This window comes from Patiria miniata, unplaced genomic scaffold (assembly GCF_015706575.1).
Source record: "Patiria miniata isolate m_02_andy unplaced genomic scaffold, ASM1570657v1 HiC_scaffold_7, whole genome shotgun sequence".
Taxonomy (NCBI): Eukaryota; Metazoa; Echinodermata; class Asteroidea; order Valvatida; family Asterinidae; genus Patiria; species Patiria miniata.
In genome coordinates, this window is record NW_024037074.1 from 1,998,468 (window position 1) to 2,024,363 (window position 25,896).

The following is a 25,896-nucleotide window of genomic DNA, read 5'->3' on the forward strand; positions in this document are numbered from 1 at the left end:
GTCAGTGTTTGGTACCAAGATGTTCACATGAAAAGTGAATGTGAACTGGCGAGACTTGCATGCTCTATAATTGTACATAATCTGTGTAGCACCACTAGTCTGTTGTATTACATTATGAGCTCCAAGTCTGTATGATGTTTAAATGCAAAGCAATATTCTAATATTTCTTTTAGATGGACTCAAGGGTACCTCGAATTTGGGTAATTGAAAAATCAATGCTGTAAAATATGAATGTCGTTGTAAATTTAGCATCATACAAGATGTATCTTAATTTGCACAGTATCCGAGGAATTGCTGCTTTTTATATGTTCATTAAAGCTGCAATTTCCTTGTGTAATTTAAAAGTCTAAACACAAATGATACAGAAATGTACTATCACCAAATCGGTGTTTGAGCTCTTAAAAATTGCAGGGCAAACCATGTTTCTAAAAGTCACATACTTTTTTTAGGACAAGAAAATTTGCGTGTAAAAGTATTATCAGTGATAAAATAAATAAAAGTGTACACTAGCAACATTTAAACAAATCGTGATTTTCCTGAATTTTGTGTTGAAAACCTAATTCTTGTTTGTACAAATGTAATTGTTGAAAAATCCCTATTGAGTAAAAGAGCTTGCTGGTCAATGTTAAAAGTACAAACATATACCCTCAATATTCATGCCACAAAAGTAAGCCAACATATTGGTTAGCAAAGGGGATGACAAGGGTTTAAGTCTTTTATGGCTTGTTTCTTTCTTTTCAATAATTAATTCCTGACAGACATAGTAGACAATGCACAATATGTACATCTGTCAATCTTTCTGTGTGTTGCATTCTGATTGGTTGGAATTGATCAGGTTAGGGGTTAGGGTTAGGGTTAGGGTTAGGGCCACGCCCCTTGACAGCCGATCCAATCAAACATAAAAGCTGATCTACGTCTTTTGCAAAAAGGAAACTTCAGAGGAAATACTTACCTTTGTATGCGCCAAACCGGAACCAACAGTGTTATCTGTCAATGAAACTAATAAGACATGAAACTGAAACGTTTGCACAATTTATCCTGACAAGAATTTAGGGGAATAACTGAGAAAAAAAATTCCTGAAACTTTCGGTTGCGATGTTCATAACAGGCACATTGTATGAAATGTTATGTCCATTCCAGGCAATGTGCACTTTTAACTTAATGATGCAGTGCCTTGAACACCAATACTGGTGGATAGGTGTGCTCTATCTTAAAAAAAAAAACCAAGAAAAGAAATGCTTTGATGTTAAACTTTACTTTCATTTAAGAGTGCCTAGGGTTGCTCTTCGCTTCCCTCAGAACTACTACAACTTCTTTGTAAAGTCATGTTGACAGGATTCAACAAGCAGCATTTTTCCCAACACATGATGATGCCATTGCCCATCCCCCCACCTCTGGTCCAAACATGGGAGGGGTGGTGGGGATAAATCCCTACCCTCTGGTGTTTATGCTGTGAGAGAGACCCAGTTTGTCAGTAAGTCCAGGGACAGTTGGTCTCAATCTGCCCCTAAATGAGAGAGTTTCTATAAGCAGGGGGTTGGGGTTCACATCCCGCCAATGACACTTCAGAGTTGCCCAGAAATCATCAAATCCAAAGGATGCAGAACCACAAAACGTAGAGGTTGGATAAATAAAAAAAAAAATGAATGCCAGTTTCACTCACCGATGCCATAGACACTCTTTCCGATGGTAAACTCACACTTGTTGCGATAACTCTCTAATACTGGCTGTTGATGAGGAAACAAACAATGAAAATTAAAGGAACAAATCAGACATCTCCCATGTCAGGAATATTTATCCCACAAAAGATTCACACACCGTAATGTTACTCTATCATAAAATCCTGGTTGAAATATTAATTTAGTTAAAGGTGACTCTATCTAGCTGCCCAAGGTCACATCAGTCAAGCTAACCTAACACTAACTATGTGCCAAAGTAAACTTACGCTGAGATTTTAATTCATAGAACCATTCACTATACTACAGATGAATTAACATAAAAATCAAGTCTTTGTAGTCAACAAACATGATCTCTTAGCTTACTCACCGATGGCTTAATTGGCTGCAACTCACATGCCATCCCACTGTGGTTCTTCCTGTCAATCAAATGAAGAGTGCACTATTATTAAACATGAGGGTGTGGGTTAAGTCCCTGCCAAGCTAGCTTGTGAATTTGTTCCAGTGGTTCTCACAGCTATATACGTACAAGATTCAAACTGGCTCTCCAACCTTGGCAAGCTCTTTTGTCAAGTTGTTAAAGGCCCTGTCACGCTGTCACGTCCATGCACGGCGTTCATATTGCGTAGTTGAAATGCTTAAAAATGTAACAAAACACCATAAAGATGCAGGATTCATGGCACCAGTGGCTTGCAATGCGTTTCTGTGAAGTCCACCGGAAGTCTACGACGTCCGTGTGGCGTTCCATAGCGTCTATGCGGCGTTCTCTATGAGTTCCATTGAAGACCAATTAGAGGTCTGTGCAGCGTCCTCTGTGTCCTCGCTGTGTCCTCATGGCGTCCAATAAGTTCATACCATGCTCTTGGAGTTCTTATCGTGCGCTTGATGCGACCTTAAAACATACGTGTAACATCAGCAGCCAGAAGCGCGTCGTGTATAAATACTCGGGCCACAATTGGCGATAGTCATTGAGTCTTCACATTTTGAACGGCATAGATGCAGGAGACGCAGAGGAAACGCGCAGTCCTGATGCATGCACGTCCGTGGAGTTCTCACAACGTTGCTCACGTCTGCCTGCGCGTTGCCAGTACGTCGCGGCCATTCGTGAGGAGTTTGCACAGAGTCGTTGCCGCGTTCTGGTCAAAACGCCGAGGTGCAACGTTTGTTTTGTGCATATCCAAAACGAACACGGCAGTTTGGTGTTCAGCGAAGTCCTTGGAATCTTCTGAAGTCCTCAACTAGTATCAATGAGTCCCCACGCCGTCATCTGCGTTCCCACCGCGTTTTAGTCAATTTTCTTGGTAGCAGTACAAACTCCATGCCAGAACGTGACACTGTGAGAGGGCCTTAAGATGTCTGCACTAGTAAGCAGGAGGTCATGGGTTCATATCCCACCCAAGAAAGCTTTCAAATTTGCATTGGTGAATGGCAAACCAGATATTAACATTCACAGGTCCTCTACTCAAACAATCCATTAAACTCATTGGTTGTGGCACCTGCTATATCAGATTGGAACCAGCCAGCCAGCCCCAGCAAGCTTGGTGGTCAAGTAAGACATCTGCACTAGTAAGCAGGAGGTTGTTGGTGCAAGTCCCACTCAAGCAGCTTTTGTAAACTTTTTCTCGTGAGCTTTTTCCTTTGTTTTGTGTGGTTTTTTTTATTCTACAAGACTTGTGTGTGTGGAGAAGGGAGCTTATTTCATAAAATTTGTTAAAACCTTAACTGATTCTCCAACAAATGGGCTTCCTTTTTCTGGGGTTTTAACAAGTTTTCAGGGCAGCTCGCCATAAAACTGTGTTTCCAAACAGTTACTTGTCAAGGAAGATCACATTTCCATTCTGGCCCACAACCATCCCGTGTCTTTGGCGAGTAGCTCACCTTTGTTGCTTCAGACAGGGAGATATCTCCCCAACATTCCGTTGCAGCATCTTGGATAAATTCCTCAGAAACTCCCTGGTGTTGGTCTATTTGGTGGATAGCTGGTCCTCATACGGCTGGTTCCACAGTGGAGTCACCGTGTTGTTTAACCTGCAGATTGGGAGAAGAGAAAAAGCACACTCAGTATTTCAGAGTCTGAAGAATTTCATAATTGTGAACGCTTCAACTGCTATTACCCTTTTTTGAGATATGGCGGACAAAATCGGAGGGTGCCATTTGATTTGGGTAAATTTGGGGTCAATACAAAAGACTCATCCAAACCAAATATCACCCTCGTATTGTGTCCGCCACATCTCATAATGGGTAATGGATAGTCAGTGGAACTTGTGATCTTTCTACATACAACCATTCTCATAACTTCAGTTCGTAGTTCTGGTGGTGCGTGTGTAAAGTAAATTTTAGACTTGACACACTGAGGGAAATGTGTTCAACTTGAAAAGTTTATCAGATAAAATAAGTGTCATTAAATACGTGAATCACAAACTCTACACAGACATGCAAGCTTTGATGCTGTCCCGTCAAGGAGAATAAATGACAAGGAAGAGAAAACTGACCATGTAACTGTTTCACTCAAAAAATTTCATGTTCACAATTTCAAATGGGCTATGGAACTGACCGCTTGGGCTCTTAAAAAAGTAATCTCTGGATGTCAGAATGGTTTTCTTGTGATGATCATGAACTACAGGATGAGTCGAACTACAGGATGATTCAAACAAAGCAGAACCCAAACCCCCAAAATTAGATTTCATATTAAAAAAAAATATGTAGCATCAAACATTATAATGACCGGAAAGCCAATTTCATAACGTACTTTTAGATGAAAAATGACTGAAATTGAACAATCCGTTCAAAGACTATCACCATTTAAACACAATGGCCACAAAACCTCTTTCGTCTAAAAACGCGTTTTCAGGAATCGTCACAATTGTCTTCAAACATCAACAGCGATAATACTTCAGCTTAAAAGTTAAAAGTATTCAACAAAGTCCTTTTCAGGCCAGTCTTTTAAAAAACAGTGGATTTTATCAATCAGAATACACAATAAACTGGTTTTAGGGTCATTGTGTTTAAATGGTGATATTCTTTACACGAATTGAGCAATTTTATAAAAAAAATTTCGTCTAAGAGTAGTTTATGAAATTGGCTTTCCAGTCATAATTATGTTTGGTGCTACATATATTTTTAAATATGAAATACATTTTTGGGGGTTTGGGTTCCACTTTTTTGACTTGCCCTGTTCTTGAGGTAACACATTTCCTTTCCCTTCCTCAAAAAATCTACCACAGTGAAGGCAATCACATTCTTTGATAAATGGTAGTAGGCTGAGGTCTACCTTCCTACAAATGTATAGACCGCTTGCAGACCCGATCGATTGACACGGGAAGGTGCGCGACGCCATGTTGTGGGACAAAATGTGCATGGATAGATATACGCTTGTCCCACAACATGGCATTGCGCGCCTTCGCGTGTCGATTATCGAACGCATCTGCAAGCGGTCTATAGCCGACAAAATCATCAAAAAAATGGACTGAACAGAATTCATGAATTCCATAAAATGAGCCATTTGTTTCTACCCTTGCATAAAAGAAGAAGTGAGTGTTGTGATGATTTCAGAATCCAGCCCAACCAAGCAATAGCAGCCACAAGACCCCTTGCACTGATAGCCAATGCTACGGCAGTTCTTATTCATTTAAATCCAATGTGCCAACAAAAACTGGTGTCAATAATAAAACCAGTGTTGGAGGTCTCAAGGCCAGCCTCGGCCTCGAGGCCAGCCTCGAGATCGATTTTCATGGCCTTGGCCTTGGCCTCGGAATGCATGGCCTCGGCCTTGGCCTCGGAGTGCATGGCCTCGGCCTTGGAGCCTTCTGGCCTTGGCGAATCGGTCGAGGCCGGCTCGAGGCCGCCAATTTTGATGGGTTTTCTATTTCAACTAATTTTAATTTTTTACCATATCAAACCTTCGAGATTTTGCCGAACTGGTTTCTGTGAAACGAAAGCATACAATGTACGCACGAATGAACACTGGTAATGGTTGCATTGAACGTACTTATGTACATAGCATTTTCGCCTAGGCTGCGCTATGGCCGTATATGCGGGTGTCATATGAAAATCGGACTCGTATGAAAATCGGACTCTTTTCCCCTTTTATTGGTTAAACCCTCTCACGTGACCGGTCCCGTTCCTAATTATCTATGCATGAGCATGCGCAATACCACCAATGAGTCTGTATTTCAAAAAACCCTAAATTCATGCTACATGGGCACAAAATTGCATCCGGAGATCAGAACAGCCAATCACAAGGCACCTCGATTATTTATGCTGAGTAGTACATGTAACTGCCGCCGGATCAGTATTTCATTCGACATACACAGTACGTCTGTAGACCAAGGGCTGTTGGCTGTTCTACTCTGCATTAATAATATGATACGGTGCTGTGATTGGCTGTTGGGAGTGATCCTCAGATGCGAATTTTAATGAACCGAGGATTTTTTTGTACACGACTGGAAGTTGCACCGAAAATATCACTTTCTATCTTGTTTGACTTAATTCTTTTCGCATTTTGCATGGATCCTCTGCTGCAATACATGAAAGGATAAATCTACAGTCACATAGGGGACTTTTCATTTGTAATTTGAACGGAAATTGAAAACATCTGCAAAAATAACAAAAACCGCTGTCTAAATCAGGGGCTTCATTCCAGTGCTACTGGCGAATCTCGTTGGGCGTTTTCTAATCCCTGTTCTTGACAACACTCGGGTTAACCCGACATGAGAACAGCGGTCTCAAACGTGACGAACAGACCCGAGAGGGCATTCGCGGATCAATTTTTTCACTCCCCGGTTGATGGAGGGTTCGGCGAGGTGCCGCTTGAACAAAATGGCGGACTGTGCAGATTCGCAGTTGTTTTGTGGGGTTTTTTTTGGCTAATACCCTAATGATTGGAATAAGAATACCATTATAGTGCAGGTCTGCAATTTCATCCCCGCATGTCCGGTTTTGCAACAGTCGTCCTCATTCATTTGGAATAGGCCTAAGTACAAATTCAGACGATTGTCAGCTATTTTGCATTGCTTTATATCGATGCGATACGCACCCGCGCGTTCCTAACAACCAGCTCGAGAACACGTTCTCGTGTTACACGCGTGTTGTCAAGAACAGGGATTCGAAAACGCCCTCAATGTCATACCAATGACGTCTTTATGCAATTGCATTATGCAATTAACCAACCCGTTCTTCACATTCATGCGTGCTCGCGCAACGTATGCAAAGCATTGCCTATCCTGCACTTCAGCTTTCCACATGCGTGCATGATATCACTCAGTTTATGAAAATGACAATGTATACTCGGATCATCCGATTTGGACGCAATGGTTACGAAGAATGTGAAGATCATGGCAAGAAGAAACACATTGCAAGCTGTAAATTTTGTAAGCCAGGCACTCCAAAACCCAGTGAATTCAACTAAAAAGATGTTAAAAATCCAACAAAATCTTAGCCTTGTTTTAGTGATTTACATTTTATTACGTGTTTTAATAGCTGGCCTCAGCCTCGGCCTTGGAGGTGGTGGCCTCGGCCTTGGAGGTCGTGGCCTCGGCCTCGGAGGTGGTGGCCTCGGCCTTGGAGGTGGTGGCCTCGGCCTCGGAGGTGGTGGCCTCAACTACAACACTGAATAAAACCACAATAATGACTCATACATTGTAGGGTATACATGTACCTTGGCTTTGAGCACTTGTCCTTTCCATTTGTGTCCGTTGAGTACTTTCAATGCCTCCTCCTTATCTTCTTGGCAGCTGAGGGATGAAACAAACAATTGGATTTCCATCAGTTAATCCATCGCAAGCACTGAATGTAACAGGAAAGGAGACGAATATTTGTAAGATGGAATGTTTGTGTTGGGGGGGGGGGGAGGATTGAAAGTTGTGTTCCCTGTGCTTTTTTTCGAGTGTCATCCCAAAAATTAGATTTCTTTTCTAAATTAATATTTGCTTTTGCCCTTCACTGACGTATAAACACTGTATACTCAGTGTGTTACCTCCCAAGTTGGGTTGGACTTTAACCCACAACTTCCTGCTTTCTAGTGCAGACGTCTCACCACTCAAAACACTGAGCTTGCGGGATCGGATGGCTGGTTCCAATCTGATGTACATTGTACATAGCAGCGAGTACCGCATCTAACTATTCATAAAGATGGAATTTTGCGTTGGGGTGATGTAAATCAACATTAGGCTTTGCTCTTCACCGAAGTATAAACACTGTATATTCATTTCTGAATTGCTTTTTTTCTAGCAATACAACAGATATTCACTTTTGAACACAAAACAATCAGCCAATGTTTAGTTATTGAATTATTACTTTACAATTTCAAATTATTGGCTGACAGAAGATATTTCTGTTCTCGAGAGGCTGCCTGGTTCCTGCCCCACAACCAGTATCGATAGTGCTTGGACGAGGAACCAGTCTGCCAGCAAAGTGGATCAGTTTGTCCCGAAACCAAAGAGAAAAGTTCATGAATGCTTTGTAAGTATAACAATTGAAAACAGAAGTCTAAGTACACTTTCCATTTCAAGGAGGAGAGTGTGGTTTCAATGCTATATTGATGTAGTGACTATTTATATCTATATTTTAAATTTTTTTCTTGATTATCCAAACATCAAAACTAAAACTTGTATCAAGTTTCCCTGTGCTCTTATTTGTGTTGCATTACATCAGCACACTCAACTTTCACTCTATAAAAAGCTCCCATGTCACTCACTCCTGACTAGGATTTTCTGGCGGCAGGTTTTCTTTCATGTCTCAAATATTCATCCCTATCTGGCTGATTATGTGTGCTGACAAGTCTCCTGAGCACTCCAAATTGCAACTCTGTGTAGTAAACCCATGGCACAGTCTTTGCAATAATCATCATTAAATGAAAGACAAATTAAGAGATTTCCTTTTTGCTGGGAAGCTCGAAAATAAAACCTTTTCCTTCCATTTTATAAAGAACAGAAGAATTAAGCTACATTGTCCATTTGTGAAGATTTAGTACAGCTTAAAATAGACTACAGCTCCCTTGTGACTTTTGTCAGAACAAAAAGAAATACACACATGGGCAATTCTAGCATTTTGACAGGAAGTGTAACCTCCAAGACAGAGCCAGTTAACCGTGATATCTAGTGATTCCTTTCTTGATCCAAGACTCCTAGTTAGTAATCTCCATGGCCCCTCCCCAAAAAAAACGAACCCCCCTTTTTTTTTTAATGTGACGTTGCAAAAAAAGGCAGGTACTGCGTACACCATCATCTTTTTCTCAAAAAGATTTAATTTAAGTTGTCAGAAATTGACTCAGATCGCACCACAGATCAGAATCAAAAAAATGTTTGTGTCCCTGCAGGCCCTGAACCCCACGCCGTAAATTTTGGGACCAACTTTTTTGGAGGACCAAAACATTTTTTTTGCCCCCCTTCAAAAAAATTTGTATTCTGGATCTGCCCTTGCCTGGACCATAACTACATGTAGATCATGGATGTGTAAGTTTTTAAATATTGGTTTTTAGGTTAAATCACTGAGCTTAATGCTGAAATTACCCTAAACTGTATCATGTTTGATTCAGAGCAAATACTCCTGCAATATTTGCAACATTTTGCCGAACAGATTGATTTACAACACAGTTTCAGTTTACCATCTTTTCAAATATGGACACTCGACTGGATGTACATAACTTGGTTCCATGACGCCTTTCGCAGTGTGGTCCATGCAACATGCGCACGCACAGTATCATGCGATTCAAATGCTGAATACCGCAAAGAATGTCTTGAAACCAAGAATACCACATCGTCCGCATCACAACTGCTAAACGACCTTCTCGGCTCTCACCGCGCGCACAGTGGTTCCGAATTGGTGCACAGGCAAGCCGTCTGTCATGAATTATGCATCACAGACATGATAGAACGATATTCCATTGTATTCCATGTACGTGTACATGGTGTATGTATTATACACGATTTTCTGTGTGCCCCACAGCCGCGTGCGTGCGTTGACATCTAGAGCGAAACTTCAAGTGTTGTTTGTGATCGTGGTTTCTGTTTTTTAAGAAACCCGAAGAACATGGAAATTTCAATGTTAAGAAAACAGATTTTGATTTTAGAAAACGAGAAACTTAATCCTGCAAAATTATCAATTATTTCTAGAATGGGGTAACCACTGCCTCAATCCTGCAAAATCCTCCGGCAGTCACTGTCAATATGTTGAGACAGAGCAAGGGACATCCTGGAGCAGTGTGGAGGATTCTAAGTATATTCTAGACCTAAATTTATGCACGGCTGAGCATACACAACACAAGGTCCAGCCCAAGACGTTGACACAGTGCATCCATAAAAAAACAGCCACACATTTTTTTGCCACACAGCCTCAATCCTGCAAAATCCTCCATTTTGCAAACAACATTTTAAGGGATTTGGGAAAGGTTAGGGTTAATCCAAGATTTAACTCTTTATCTCTATTAAGCTTTATCAATTCTCCAAAATCCCAACAAGACTAAACTATTAAATATCACATTATCTGTACATCTATAGCTACAGAACACATGTGTTCTGAAATTCTGAATCCATCAAAGTACAATTTTATTCAGGGGCTGGGATTTTGTGGCTTCGGGATAGTTTGGGTTGGAGAACAAGGCGCACATGTGTAGACACAAAACTAAAAGGATGTATACACAAACTACAACAAAAATGGCAACTATCATGCCAATGTCAATTATGAAACTGTATTGATTATGTTTGTAACACTGCTGTCAAAAACAAAACCAAATAAGATTACAAATGCGAACAATTATGGAAATTTCACATAAGAAATATGCAGTGTACATTTTCGGTTAAAAGGCAAAACAGGAGTGATCTTCCACAAAATGTTCGACATGACGATCAATACAACACTGTAAATGAACTATGGGTGATGACTACCAAAACAGCTCCACTCCATCATCTGGGAGGGAAAGTGACATTGACAAGCTTCGTGACAACTTTGATGAGAGTGTACACGGACTTCTTCAAATAAAATGGTTAAGTATTGAAATCATTGCACCAATCGGCATCCTACTCAACATGGTCTTTCTCTTCACAGTCATTCGAGTGAAGTCCATGCGTACAATCATCAACATCTACTTGTCCAATCTGGCCGTGGCTGACTTGCTCTTCCTTACATATAACCTTCTATATGTACTGTTTATTCAACCAATAGACTTCTTGCAAGTTGCAGCCCGGGGCGTTCGTTATATGTTTCTCACGGTTTGTAATTTATTTGTGGTTACCATAGCAGCTGAGAGATTCTCTGCAGTGCGCAATCCTCTGACACACAAAGAAAAAGCCTCTAAATCTCGAGCAGCAAAGATATCAGCAGGACTCTGGGTGCCAACAATTATTGTTGCTGTGATTCTCATATTCTTACCAATAACAGACACCGTCTTCAATGAAATAATCTTTTGGATTTCTCACATTATCAACGTTGTCTGTTTAATAGCCACTCTTCCTTTGTACATCTATGTAGTAGTTAAAGTGTGCAAGCAATCAGCCCCGTTGCCAAACCCTCCGAAGCGAGCAGGCAAGGTCCTCCGTTTGATAATCATAAATACCGCTGTTTTCTTCGTTTGGAACTCACTAGACATTGCAGCTGCAACTATTAGAATCGTACGTAACAGTTATACCAGGCCGGCTCAAGAGGCTATATACCTAAAACTTGCAGAAAAACTATATGCTGTGACAATTTGTTAATAAACATTCTGCAACTTATCAACAGCTCAATCAATTCTCTTGTCTACAATGTCACAAACACTGACTATCCCGTGCAGCTGTCGTCATGGCTTTCTCATTCCTCAAACTGTGCTGTCATCGCTGCCCAAAACGGAATCTCAGCCATTAAACCCAGCGAAGCAGATGACCAAGAGCACAATGCTGCAAGGCCAAGCAGCAGCAAGCCACCAAGCCAAGGGCATGCACAACACACAGCGAGAAAGCAGCCACTGGACAGCTGTCAAGAACAATGTTCCAGGCAAAGCAGCAGCAAGGCACCCATGCACAGTCAGCAGCATGTTCAAGTGCATGTTGAGGTACATGCAGAACCAGCAGGGACCCCAGCACTTGCAAGTTCTCATCAGGAACAATGCTCTAGTCTGACTGACTGCAAGCCATCCATGCAAAGGGAACAGTGTGTACATCCAGAACCAGCAGAGAGCCAGCAGTCACTTGCAAGTACTCAGGAACAATGTCCTGGGCCAAGGCCGTAGGAGGCGGTAGGACGGCTATAGCCGTACCAATAATAACAGCCCTATTTTTAAAAAATGTATACAAGGCCTTGCATGGCCGGCCCCAAGGGCAGATCCAGATCACATTTTGTTTGGGGGGGGGGGGGGGGGGGGGGGGGCGGATTTGGTTCCCCAAAAAGTGGGTCCTAAAAAGGGCCCCCAATTTTTTTTAATTTGTTTTTCGTTTCTAGATGCTCTGCGGTGCGATCTGAGGCAATTTCTGACCATTTGAACCATTTTTTTTAAAGGAAAAGATGGTGGTGTACGCAGTGTCTGCCTTTATTGCGACGCCACTAAAAAAAAAAGGGTTCATTTTTTAGGGGGGGGGGGGATGGGCCCCGTTACCCTCCCTCACATTTTTCTTTTCTTTTTGTGTTTTGTTTTGTGTTTGTGTTTAAAGGGAAAGCGTAATCATACATGTTGCCACTAGGCCTACATGTTAAGTTAAACGGAATGGCGTTTGGCCGCCACCGTGAATTTTAGTTTTCCTCAGACTTGTACTTGTGTTTTCTTAAAAAGAAGTGGTTTTCTAAATGAGAAAATAGCAAGGAAGAACCGGTTTTGTGCAAGCAAAATTCAGGGAATAATCCGTTGAAGTTAATATCTTGTTGGAAAATTCCAAAATCATCCAAAGAAAGTAATTACCGCTGTGAATCAGAGTTTATGAAGGGACGGAAAGTGGAATTTGCTATCAACAAGGCCGTTTGTCATTCTTTAGCTTATGGGATGTGAATCAATTGGAGAACGAGAGACTCTGGGAGCTGATGTATTTTTCTTAGAAAGAGAAAAAAACTTAACAAATACGCTCGGAAGCTCAATCATTGTACATACAGTGATACACTGGTATCCATACCGGTGAATTAAGTCTTAAATAAACGGAAATCTTCCCTACAAGCTGGTTGCCAAAAAAAAAATATCAAAAAAATACATTAGCCCGCAGAGCCTCTCGTCCTCCAATTTGATTCACATCCCATAAAAGGTAAAGAAAGAGGAATGGCTTTGTTGTTGCTGATAGCAAATCCCACTTTCCTTCCCCTTCATTAACTCTGATCACGGCGGCAACTTTCTTGAAATGATTTTGGAATTTTCCAACAAGATATTTAATATCAACGGATTATTCCCTGAATTTTGCTTGCACAATACCGGTTCTTCCTTGCTATTTTCTCAGCTAGAAAACCACTTCTTTTTAAGAAAACACAAGTACAAGTCTGAGGAAAACTAAAATTCATGGTTAAATTCCATTTAACTTAACGTGTAGTGCATGGCGACATGTATGATTACGCCCTTTCCCTATAAACACAATCATGGATCAAGCTAAAGAGCACAAATCTAGAAAGAGAGTCAAGCTACAGTTTTGATGTGATGCTTGTGATGTAATTTATCATCTTTGATGACCCACCCACCAAAACACGAATACATTTCATTCAAAAAGTCAGGGGAAAGTGGCCAGGAAATGCCTCAGATGCACTACAGAGCATTTAGATCCAAAAAAAGTTTTGCGAGGAGCAAATGTCCAAAACTTTTCACTACGATAGGCCAAATTTTGACGATTTCATTTTGACGATTTATGTAAAGTTCATAAAGTGACATTTACTGGTTAAACTTGCAGTTGTGCAGTGCTCCAAAATGTGTCTTGTACAAATTAGTGAAATTACGAAGAATAAAATTCCTATATTCATGCACATGTATTTCTGTACAAATATTGATAGTGTTGGGAGGGGGAGTGGCTTTTGGTTACATTTAATTTGGGAGGGATTGGGTCAAATCCTGGATCCGCCTCTGCAGGCCTGCCAACTCTCACACATTGAGCATAAGACTCACATATTTCAGGTTATTCTCATGCTTTAACGCCGACATGGAGTTTCTCACGCTAAAAAAAATTTAAAAGATAATTGACTCCAAACTTGAAAATGATGTTTAAATGATGATAGCTCAAAAAAGGTTAAAGTGGTCAGAAATTGCCTCAGATCGCACCACACAGCGTCTAGAATCCAAAAATTTTCGGGGCCCTTAAGCGGGCCCCAACCCCACGCAGTAAGGGCTTCGCACTGCGCGCTCGCATCAACTGAGCTCTCTGCCCTGAGATGAGCCTGACCAATATTTTTTAGCTTCCTACGGGCCTGTCCTGGGCTGACTGGCACCGAGCCATCAGCACAAGGGCAGCAGTATGCACATCCAGAACCAGAAGGGAGTCAATCATTGGAAAGTTAATTGTCAAGAGATGCATTAGAGATGGATTGGAGATGGATTGCAGATGGATTGCAGATGGATTGCAGATGGATTGGGGATAAAATGGAGATGGATTGGAGATGGATTGGAGATGGATTGGAGCAGGATCGGAGAGGGATTAGAGAGCGTTAAGGAGGGATTGGAGAGGGATTTGAAAGGGATTAGAGAGGGATTGGAGAGGGATTGAAGATGGATTGGAGATGGAGTGGGGATAAATTGGAGATGGATTGCAGATGGATTGGGGATAAATTGGAGATGGATTGGGGATAAATTGGAGATGGGTTGCAGTTGGATTGGGGATAAATTGGAGATGGAGTGGAGATGGAGTGGAGATGGAGTGGAGATGGAGTGGAGATGGATTGGTGATGGATTGGTGATGGATTGGGGATAAATTGGAGATAGATTGGGGATAAATTGGAGATGGAGTTGAGATGGAGTGGAGATGGATTGGAGATGGATTGGGGATAAATTGGAGATGGGTTGGATAGAGATTGGAGATGGATTGGAGATGGATTGGAGATGGATTAGAGATAGATTGGAGAGAGATTGGAGATGGATTGGGGATAAATTGGAGATGGATTGGGGATAAATTGGAGATGGGTTGCAGTTGGATTGGGGATAAATTGGAGATGGAGTGGAGATGGAGTGGAGATGGATTGGAGATGGATTGGGGATAAATTGGAGGTGGATTGGAGATGGGTTGCAGTTGGATTGGAGATGCATTGAAGATGGATTAGAGATGAATTGGAGATGAATTAGCTTCCTACGGGCCTGTCCTGGGCTGACTGGCACCAAGCCATCAGCACAAGGGCAGCAGTATGCACATCCAGAACCAGAAGGGAGTCAATCATTGGAAAGTTAATTGTCAAGAGATGCATTAGAGATGCATTGGAGATGGATTGGAGATGGATTGGAGATGGATTGGAGATGGATTGCAAATGGATTGGGGATAAATTGGAGATGGATTGGAGATGGAGTGGAGATGGATTGGAGCAGGATCGGAAAGGGATTAGAGAGCGTTAAGGAGGGATTGGAGAGGGATTTGAAAGGGATTGGAGATGGATTGGAGATGAATTGGAGAGGAATTGGAGAGGGATTGGAGAGAGATCGGAGATGGATTGGAGATGGATTGGAGATGGAGTGGGGATAAATTGGAGATGGATTGGGGATAAATTGGAGATGGGTTGCAGTTGGATTGGGGATAAATTGGAGATGGAGTTGAGATGGAGTGGAGATGGATTGGAGATGGATTGGGGATAAATTGGAGATGGGTTGGATAGAGATTGGAGATGGATTGGAGATGGATTGGAGATGGATTGGAGATGGATTAGAGATAGATTGGAGAGAGATTGGAGATGGATTGGGGATAAATTGGAGATGGATTGGGGATAAATTGGAGATGGGTTGCAGTTGGATTGGGGATAAATTGGAGATGGAGTGGAGATGGAGTGGAGATGGATTGGAGATGGATTGGGGATAAATTGGAGGTGGATTGGAGATGGATTGGAGATGGGTTGCAGTTGGATTGAAGATAAATTGGAGATGGATTGAAGATGCATTGAAGATGGATTAGAGATGAATTGGAGATGAATTAGCTTCCTACGGGCCTGTCCTGGGCTGACTGGCACCAAGCCATCAGCACAAGGGCAGCAGTATGCACATCCAGAACCAGAAGGGAGTCAATCATTGGAAAGTTAATTGTCAAGAGATGCATTAGAGATGGATTGGAGATGGATTGGAGATAGATTGGAGATGGATTGCAGTTAGATTGGGGATAAATTGGAGATGGAGTTGAGATGGAGTGGAGATGGATTGGAGATGGATTGGGGATAAATTGGAGATGGGTTGGATAGAGATTGGAGATGGATTGGAGATGGATTGGAGATGGATTAGAGATAGATTGGAGAGAGATTGGAGATGGATTGGGGATAAATTGGAGATGGATTGGGGATAAATTGGAGATGGGTTGCAGTTGGATTGGGGATAAATTGGAGATGGAGTGGAGATGGAGTGGAGATGGATTGGAGATGGATTGGGGATAAATTGGAGGTGGATTGGAGATGGATTGGAGATGGGTTGCAGTTGGATTGGAGATAAATTGGAGATGGATTGAAGATGCATTGAAGATGGATTAGAGATGAATTGGAGATGAATTAGCTTCCTACGGGCCTGTCCTGGGCTGACTGGCACCAAGCCATCAGCACAAGGGCAGCAGTATGCACATCCAGAACCAGAAGGGAGTCAATCATTGGAAAGTTAATTGTCAAGAGATGCATTAGAGATGGATTGGAGATGGATTGGAGATGGATTGGAGATGGATTGGAGATGGATTGCAGATGGATTGCAGATGGATTGGGGATAAATTGGAGATGGAGTGGAGATGGATTGGAGCAGGATCGGAAAGGGATTAGAGAGCGTTAAGGAGGGATTGGAGAGGGATTTGAAAGGGATTGGAGATGGATTGGAGATGAATTGGAGAGGAATTGGAGAGGGATTGGAGAGAGATCGGAGATGGATTGGAGATGGATTGGAGATGGAGTGGGGATAAATTGGAGATGGATTGGGGATAAATTGGAGATGGGTTGCAGTTGGATTGGGGATAAATTGGAGATGGAGTTGAGATGGAGTGAAGATGGATTGGAGATGGATTGGGGATAAATTGGAGATGGGTTGGATAGAGATTGGAGATGGCTTGGAGATGGATTGGAGATGGATTAGAGATAGATTGGACATTGATTGGGGATAAATTGGAGATGGAGTGGAGATGGAGTGGAGATGGATTGGGGATAAATTGGAGATGGGTTGCAGTTGGATTGGGGATAAATTGGAGATGGATTGAAGATGCATTGAGGATGCATTGGAGATGGATTGAGAGATACATTGGAGATGATTTGGAGATGGATTGGAGATGGATTGGAGATGGAGTGGAGATGGATTGGGGATAAATTGGAGATGGGTTGCAGTTGGATTGGGGATAAATTGGAGATGGATTGGAGATGGATTGGAGATGGATTGGAGATGGATTGGAGATGGATTGGAGATGGATTGGAGAGGGATTGGAGCGGGATTGGAGAGGGATTGGGGATGGATTGGAGAGGGATCGGAGAGGGATTGGAGAGGGATTGGAGATGGATTGGGGATAAATTGGAGATGGATTGGGGATAAATTGGAGATGGGTTGGATAGAGATTGGAGATGGATTGGAGATGGATTGGAGATGGATTAGAGATAGATTGGAGATTGATTGGGGATAAATTGGAGATGGAGTGGAGATGGAGTGGAGATGGATTGGGGATAAATTGGAGATGGGTTGCAGTTGGATTGGGGATAAATTGGAGATGGATTGAAGATGCATTGAAGATGCATTGGAGATGGATTGAGAGATACATTGGAGATGATTTGGAGATGGATTGGAGATGGATTGGAGATGGATTGGAGATGGATTGGAGAGGGATTGGGGATAAATTGGAGATGGATTGGAGATGGATTGGAGATGGATTGGAGATGGATTGGAGAGGGATTGGAGCGGGATTGGAGAGGGATTTGGGATAAATTGGAGATGGATTGGAGAGGGATTGGAGAGGGATTGGGGATGGATTGGAGAGGGATTGGAGAGGGATTGGAGATCTTTTGGGGATAGATTGGCGAGGGATTGGAGATGGATTGGATAGAGATTGGAGATGGATTGGAGATGGATTGGAGATGGATTGGAGATCGATTGGAGATGGATTTGAGAGTGATTGGAGATGGATTGGAGATGGATTGGAGATAGATTGGAGATGGATTGGGGATAAATTGGAGATGGGTTGCAGTTGGATTGGGGATAAATTGGAGATGGAGTTGAGATGGAGTGGAGATGGAGTGGAGATGGATTGGAGAGGGATTGGAGAGGGATTGGAGAGAGATTGGAGATGGATTGGAGATGGATTGGGGATAAATTGGAGATGGAGTTGAGATGGAGTGGAGATGGAGTGGAGATGGATTGGAGAGGGATTGGAGAGGGATTGGAGAGAGATTGGAGATGGATTGGAGATGGATTGGGGATAAATTGGAGATGGAGTTGAGGATAAATTGGAGATGGAGTTGAGATGGAGTGGAGATGGAGTGGAGATGGATTGGAGAGGGATTGGAGAGAGATTGGGGATGGGTTGCAGTTGGATTGGGGATAAATTGGAGATGGAGTGGAGATGGAGTGGAGATGGATTGGAGATGGATTGGAGAGGGATTGGAGAGGGATTGGAGATGGGTTGCAGTTGGATTGGGGATAAATTGGAGATGGAGTGGAGATGGAGTGAAGATGGATTGGAGAGGGATTGGAGAGGGATTGGAGAGAGATTGGAGATGGATTGGAGATGGAGTGGAGATGGAGTGGAGATGGAGTGGAGTCCACGACTTGCGCAATAATTTGTGGAGTAATTTGCGCAATCATTTTAAGTGGCGTAAGTTGTGGCATAGCGACTGAAAATGGCATATTTCACCAGCAAATTGGGACTGTCGTGGAGCCCATTAATGCACAACTTTTCAAGGTAGATACAAGACATTCATAAACATTATGTTTGAAGTAAACAAATTTCTAATTTTTAGAGTTGCCGATCGATTCCGAAGAAAGTCAGACAAAATAATCATACAGTCTTCATAAACGAACAAATTAACACACAAACAGACGTCGTAAATGCTGCTTTTATCCTCGTCCAAGATGTTTAAAATTATTTAAAACGTTACGCAGCTACGCCAAGTTTCGTGAAATCGATGATAAGTTTATTGCGCAGCTGCGCAACAAATTTGTTGCGTATAAAGTCTTACGCATGGCGCATCACTTTTTTGTGAAATCGGCAGCTGCAGTTTTAGCTTAGGGTAGCAGCTCAACAAATCATCATGTCTCTCTGTTAGTCCGTTAGTCTGTTAGTTAGTAACAAACACTGACATTGTCTATTGGTCCAACATATTTTGACCGATTTCAACCAAACCTTAAAAGTCAAAAGTATCAGGAGCCTAGCCCCAGCAACATGTCACATGACCAACTTGGGTCAAAGGTTATCCTGGGGTCCAGGACAAAATTGGTCAAATTTCAAAGGAGCTCAAATGGCAAAAGTAGTCATCAACATGTTGGCCTTGGTCAAACATTAAAAATGACTTCGACATCAGACCTAAAGCTATGGGGCCAAAGATTAAAATCAGGCAAACACAAATGTGTTGGCCTGAAGCTTCTGAGATCCGTTCAAGCTTGTTCCACTGCAAAACTTTTTCAAAAAAGTGCCTTTGAAACAGATTTTGAGGTTTTTATTTGATGAAGGCGTACGACGCTTCACGTTTTTAAACATTTCTGTGAAAGTGCCAAGTCATGAGCAATACAGTGATGTCATGAGCTGGATCTTCAGTGTCACTGCTGATTGGGAACAAAAAGTTACAAAAAAGTTTTGTTCAAGGTTGATGTGACTATTTTGTTCATTTAGCATGAGGCACAGAGTCAGTGCGATACTTTAATGCACAAACTGCTATGTGTACTTAATGCAAAGAAGCTAAAGTTCATAAATTATTTAGAAAATCCCAAAGCTGTAAATGTTACATCCTAAAGCGATATCACAGCAATATTAGAAATAATGATTAAAGTGTACATGGAACAAGTGCACTGGAAGAAAAAAAGATTACAAGTATCTAGTTGTCTACCATTACTTTAATATCGACACGAGGCTAGGATATTTGCATGTTTTTTTGTGAAATTCATCCAATGGCCTTTAAATTATGCAAATAATTATGAAATCCTAACCATGGAGCACAATATGAACTCTCAAAGAGCACAAACTGTATGATTATCGTTATCGAGGGTTTAGTGCTTAGAGAGCAAACTCACCGCAAATCCAAAATATCTTGGGAGGTTTTGGATCTCAATCTTGAAGATCTCTGAGGTGAAATGCTGTTGCGTCAGATAGTGATAAGGATCTGTTTTGGCAGCGCCAGTCACTGGTACGTCAGAGGTGCTGGTGGAAATGTGGGTCAAGACCTGATGGACAAAAAGGAACAAATTAAAAGACCAACTCCTACCGGAAGAAAATAAGTTTACTTTGATTTTTTTAAGCATGAGATATTTGTAAGTTTAATTATGAGTTTCCAAGTGAGATACTGCACAACAAAAACAGTTCACAATAACAACCAGATTGATCAATAAATTTCAAATTTTGAATAAGGAGCATTCCAAAGTTGTCTTAATAATACATGTAGTCTCAACACTGTAAATTTTAATTGAAAAATCAATGCTACAAAATATGAATGTATTTGTAAAGTTAGAGATAAACCTGTACAAATTTAAATTTGGTTGGTTCCCCAAAATGACCAATTTCTACAGTTCATGTAAGCTGGTATTTTTTTTTGTATGCGTAATTAAAAACTACCAAATACATATATGTACAAGTAATGCTTTGTTCAATCACCAGTCTGGTATTTGAGCTCGGGGTATGGTTCTCTGATGCTTGATACTTTGTTGATGCCTCATAATATTTTGATATTTTTATTTCCCTTTTTGTAATGGCTTTGTATTAATCAATCAAAGAATGAATGGCTTTGTAAACTTGGATTCACAAGGCCGCGGGCTGACGGCTCTGGTCAAGTCCGTAGCTCGGCACCTCGGGTCAAGGCATGGTCGATGACTCGGGCCAGTCCGTAGGACGACACCCTGGCGCAAGGCCGTGGGCCGACGACTCGAGCAAGTCCGTGGGACGACACCCCGGCGAAAGGCCGTGAGCCGATGGACGACTCGGGCCCGTTCCGAGGGCCGGCACCTCGGGGGTTTGCCGTGGGCCGCCGACTCGGGCCAATTCCGTGGGCCGCCACTAACTCGGAGCATGGCCGTGGGCTAAAGACTCAGGCCAATTCCGTGGGTCCGCACCATTGGGTCAAGGCCTTGGGGTCATCAACTCGGGTCAAGTGTTCAAGTGTTCAAGTTGCACAAGGCCGCGGGTTGACGGCTCTGGTCAAGTCCGTAGCTTGGCACCTCGGGTCAAGGCATGGTCGATGACTCGGGCCAGTCCATAGGACGACACCCCGGCGCAAGGCCGTGGGCCGCCACCTCCACGGAGCATGGCCGTTGGCTAAAGACTCAGGCCAATTCAGTGGGTCCACACCATTGGGTCAAGGCCTCGGGGTCATCAACTCGGGTCAAGTGTTCAAGTCTTCAAGTTGTAAACTTGGATTCATTCATCAGAATTTGACAAGTTTGACAGTTCAACAAGGTGCAAATTTTTACGAAATTGAAACAATGAAACCGTCTTGCAGCAAATTAAGTCATTTGGCCAAAAGTATCAAGTTTTGCAACTGGGCAATTCCACGAAAAAAGAGGAAACTGTATGAAATCTTCCGAACTACAAGCATCACAACGTCAAACGTGGCGTCAAATTAAAAGGTGCATATCAAGATCTTTCATTTGAGTGGTGTGCCGATGAGATGAACTGTAGTGAGTGATTTTTGGACAAAAAACTGGATTTTTGGTGGTCATTTTGGCACTTTGTTTTAACATGCAAAATGTGACTGTTATTGAGAGTTTTTGTGCTTAAGGCAGAGACAAAGGTTCATATATTATAAGAACAGAGTTTCATTACGTTGCAGTTCATCAAACTCAGATTTTATGCCGTGTTAGAAACCATGAAGATGAAGTAACATGAGTGACATAACCTGAGTGATGGTACCTCCCTGAAATCTAATGTCCCTAACTTCTAAAACACACACTTATTTGATTTGCGAAATGATAGTATGCGCATGCGTACAAATGCAAGTACCGTACCCCCCGCGACGCGCTCCGAGCGAACCGAAAATCAACAATCAACCATAATGCCTGCACATTTCAAGTGTCAGGTTGGCTCACTGCGGAAAAGGCATATATTCTTCATAATTTTGGCCAAAAAACCAACAGAATCCAGCGATGTTTGCTCTACGCACATTACGTTAGTATGTCATGAGGTACAAAACGGAGTTTAGGGGCAAACTGTGAAGCAGTTCTGTGAAAAATGTCTGTGTTTTGATGGACATTTTTGTACTTACAATCTTGCGGAGTTCTGTGTCTATGAGGCTCAGCTCACGCGGAGCATCATAGTTCTAGGAGTACAAAAGTCAGATTTGAACAGAACTCGTAAAAATAGAGGTGTCCTACAGATAAGGATTACCATATGTTCTCAATGTCACCAACTAGTTGGGGTGGTCGGAAAAAAATTCCATACTGGGCCACCACTCAGAGCTCCTGCACAAAGTCTATGGGCCATGACAGAACACATATTACAGTCGTTTTCCTAGTTCCAGATAGCAAACATCCTTTAGGCTGCTTTCAGCTCAATTACTCCACGAATTCAAGTGACAGTGGTTCAATAGTTTACCTTGAGTGATGGAGATACGACATTAATAATTTTCCGAATTTAGGCTGTTTTTATTTTGGCTTTACGACGTCAAAAGTACTAATGTCACTTTTCCTAGTTCCAGATTGGTTCAATCTGTTCCGAATGGATCCAAAAATCCTTTGCGTTTAAAAAATAGAATCACACGAATGGTTCTGAAAAGAACCAGAGGTATCACTCGACATTCCGGTCAGTATGCTCTGACCATCTTCAGGAGAGTGCCTAAACTCTAAGAAAGTGAATACTTAAGTAGCAAAAGGTGAAATCAATGAAGTGTGAAGTTGCATCCTGTGAGGATGCCAAGTAGAGGGGATCCTAGAGCAAGCTTGGTGCCCACTGGAGTGGGACAGTAGGGTTGCGGTGTCAGTAGAGGGAGGACCTAGGGTATAGGAGACCCTTCAGTCTTATGGTAGCTGAGGACCTAGGGTATAGGAGACCCATCAGTCTAAGTCGGAACGTCGAGTTTATACCTCTGGTTCTTTTCAGAACCATTCTCCTAGTTGAGAAATTATTCGCACATGGTGTTTCCGCAAACCTTTCATTACTTAATATCTCCACCTCAAATTTTACTTAAGAATCACACAAGCGAATCAATTTTTTTCAGCCAGAACTTACCAAATTAAGCATATTTTCTGATAAAGTATTATTTCATTTTCCCAAAATAGTTCATTCAAGAGAATTCCACCAAATTTAACAAAGAGAAAAACGTAAATGATTTTGAAACGTTTGTCTGCAGCGCAACGGCACGAACTCACGCACAGACCGAATTTATTTTGACACAGCACACAGAATACGTCACACAAAATCCATTAATGCGCATGTAGTTGGGTCATAAGGGACGAACAGGTACACACGTAAACATTCGATGGAAGAGTTTATACGACTTTAGTGTATAAACAAAATATTCAAAATCACACAGTTCGAGTGATGTACCGAGGAGAACATTTTTTGTCGGTTCGCTGCAGCAGCTCCCACGAGTTTCTACAAACCATCCAAACAAGTCAAAGTGCAAGTCGAAAATCTGGCAGAAATTACTCTTCTTAAGATTTTATCGAAAAGATCTTCGTTTATCAAGAAGCTTACATTTACCTTTTTAAAATGCACTTCGTCAGAAAAAAATATTGGACTCCAATTTGGAGACTAATCCAAAAAAAGGTAGGTTTTTATTTGAAGCTATCTGGAACTACTGTAGGAAAAATCCAGAATTTTTGCACTCCTTAATAGTGTTTTTCCATCAGATTTACAACTTTTGGTTCTTTTCAGGTCATATTAGTGGCCCAGTATGGACATTTTTCCTTTTTTAACTAAGCATCTCAAACTTTTCACGAACACACACGACGAAACATCATAACAAGTTACGCTATAAACGCAGTGCGTCTACGGCTACTTCTGCAGTACATTTCACTAAATAAAATAATGCAGATTTCACCAATAGCTATTAAAAACAACCAAATTAATGTTACCTTTAATGAAAACAAACTTGTAGTACTGATACTGACGTAATACTAATAAATAAGAAAGTTTTCAGCCACTCAGACCAGAGTCAGAAGAATACGGGTAGCGGCAGATTTACACGAGTCGCGTGTTTATGTTGTTGTTGAATGCTGCCCTCATGTGTCGCTCGATTGGCAGCATGCAAGCTGTTTCGAAACCTCGGTCTATAGGGTGCATACCTGCAAATAAACTCCCATAGACACTAGTGCTAAATGCCCATACTTCAAAATTCTTTTAAAAATACTCAAAACTCTCACAGGTATTCAAGCTGCACAGAAAAATGATGATCAATGTGTCATCTTTCATTTTCTTTTCAATTTATGGTGGGTTGACCATTGACTTTTCGAGATATTTTCACGCAAAGAAGACGACCCCTATTTTCCCCAAAGCGGAAAAGTAGCCATCTTGAAAAACGATCCCTCCACAACATGGCAAAATAGCGCCACTTTCGAGCCCAATAGCATCCAAAATGCTCAGAATTGAAAGCCCCAAGTCCGGGCCAGAGGTTCACTACCATATCTCTTCAATTCCCCAATTTTACGGCGCTCAGAACTCTCTAATATAGAATAACTCTCTAATATAGAATATTTTGAGGGTATAACTTTTATTCATGAGCTTGGCGGATCGATTTACCGGTATGCACCCTTCATCGCAGACTCGCAGATTCATCATTGATCTGGCATCCGTCTTTTTTTTTTTACGAGACGCATACGTCTCCCGTAACGGAAGCCTAATAACACCTATTGTCTCTTCTTATTAGACAACTCACGCTTTCTGAGTAGCTGTGTGGAAATTTCATAATCTTCAAATTATTATAACAGACGAAGCCGTAGCTGGCTTCGAATTTTGGAAAAACCCTTTAAACCACTTTTTTTCCTGGAGGGCGCTGTTTACGCTGAAAACTAGTTTTTCCTCTTACTTAAGGGGAAGATACAACATTTGCAAACATCAAAAAATGAAATGATAAAATTATCACGAAATACCTTACTGGATTGTTAAGGAATGACAGTCTGAAGCATCCTGTAAAATCGTGGCTCCTGGTGTGCTGACATTTTCAAGAAACACTGTATTTTTCCAACACTGGTCAGCCGACCAGCGTTGGAGAAAACTGGATTTTTTCAAAAACTGCTCCTAATTTTTTATATTTAGTTATTCCGCATTTTCTTTGCAGTTGATTACACACCTGTAAAGGGGTACAAGCCAGCTACACCGATTCTCTGAACTTACAATTCCCCCCAGTCTATAAATTGCTCCGTTTCATCTTAAGTGGAGTCAGGGAATCAGACTACAAGAACATGATTGGGTTTCTTGGTTTTTCCAGCATCTACAACCCCAAAACGTGAAATAAGTCAGTTTAACAATATTTGCTATACCATACTAAGCCTCCAAATCCATTTATTTCTGAAAATTGCAGCAAAAGCAAATGTTGTACATTCCTTTAATATTTTCCCCCAGAATGTATTTATGTGATTATTCAAGGCAAAGGAGTTATTGAACATGGCTATTCATATGGTAGGTACCCAAGAGATTCTGAAAAATTATTTATATTTTTTAGTAGGACACCTCGTCGTAAAAATAAATATAAAAAAAAATAAAAAAATTAAATCGCCCAGTTTCCGGACACTTCACAATACTGAATGGCTGCTGCTCGCTATGGCTAGTGCTAAGAGGCTTTTTCGGAAAGATTCCCATATCTGGCCATCACTAATGTTTTCCTTCAACGACTTATCAGCCATCAGAAAGTGATAATAATAATATGTCCTAAAAAGGGCGATCGTGAATTGAAGGGTCCGGTTCCTATAAGGGAACATTCCCCTTTAAAAATTATTAGACCTACCAAACTAGTTGGCGACATTCTCAATCAACAGGTATGTCATAGATAGAGGGCAGGGTTTTTTTTT

The 25,896-nt window shown here is 41.6% G+C and overlaps 1 protein-coding gene across 3 annotated transcripts; it reads right to left on the bottom strand.

Moving 5' to 3' along the window:
• Positions 1 to 890: 890 nt before the first annotated feature.
• LOC119718814 (tRNA (uracil-5-)-methyltransferase homolog A-like) lies at positions 891 to 24,192 on the bottom strand. 3 transcript variants are annotated; one of them, XM_038188234.1, is made up of 6 exons: positions 23,965 to 24,192; positions 7,333 to 7,408; positions 3,555 to 3,704; positions 2,047 to 2,095; positions 1,664 to 1,727; positions 891 to 987 (listed from the first exon to the last, which is right to left on the bottom strand). In XM_038188234.1, the coding sequence occupies exons 3-6, from the start codon at positions 3,602 to 3,604 to the stop codon at positions 911 to 913; spliced, it is 240 nt and encodes a 79-aa protein (XP_038044162.1). In that variant the 5' UTR covers positions 3,605 to 3,704; positions 7,333 to 7,408; positions 23,965 to 24,192; the 3' UTR covers positions 891 to 910. The 3 variants fall into 3 exon arrangements, with proteins under 3 accessions (XP_038044162.1, XP_038044161.1, XP_038044163.1); XM_038188233.1 differs by lacking the exon at positions 23,965 to 24,192 and adding an exon at positions 19,975 to 20,015; XM_038188235.1 differs by lacking the exons at positions 7,333 to 7,408; positions 23,965 to 24,192 and adding an exon at positions 19,975 to 20,016.
• Between the last annotated feature and the right edge of the window lie 1,704 nt (positions 24,193 to 25,896).

Coding starts and splice junctions, on each gene's coding strand:
- LOC119718814 (XM_038188234.1), bottom strand. CDS start 3,604: ATGCTGCAACGGAATGTTGGGGAGATATCTCCCTGTCTGAAGCAACAA. Junction 1,728..2,046: donor TGCAGCCAATTAAGCCATCG/GTGAGTAAGCTA, acceptor CCTCATCAACAG/CCAGTATTAGAGAGTTATCG. Junction 988..1,663: donor AAAGAGTGTCTATGGCATCG/GTGAGTGAAACT, acceptor TTTCATTGACAG/ATAACACTGTTGGTTCCGGT.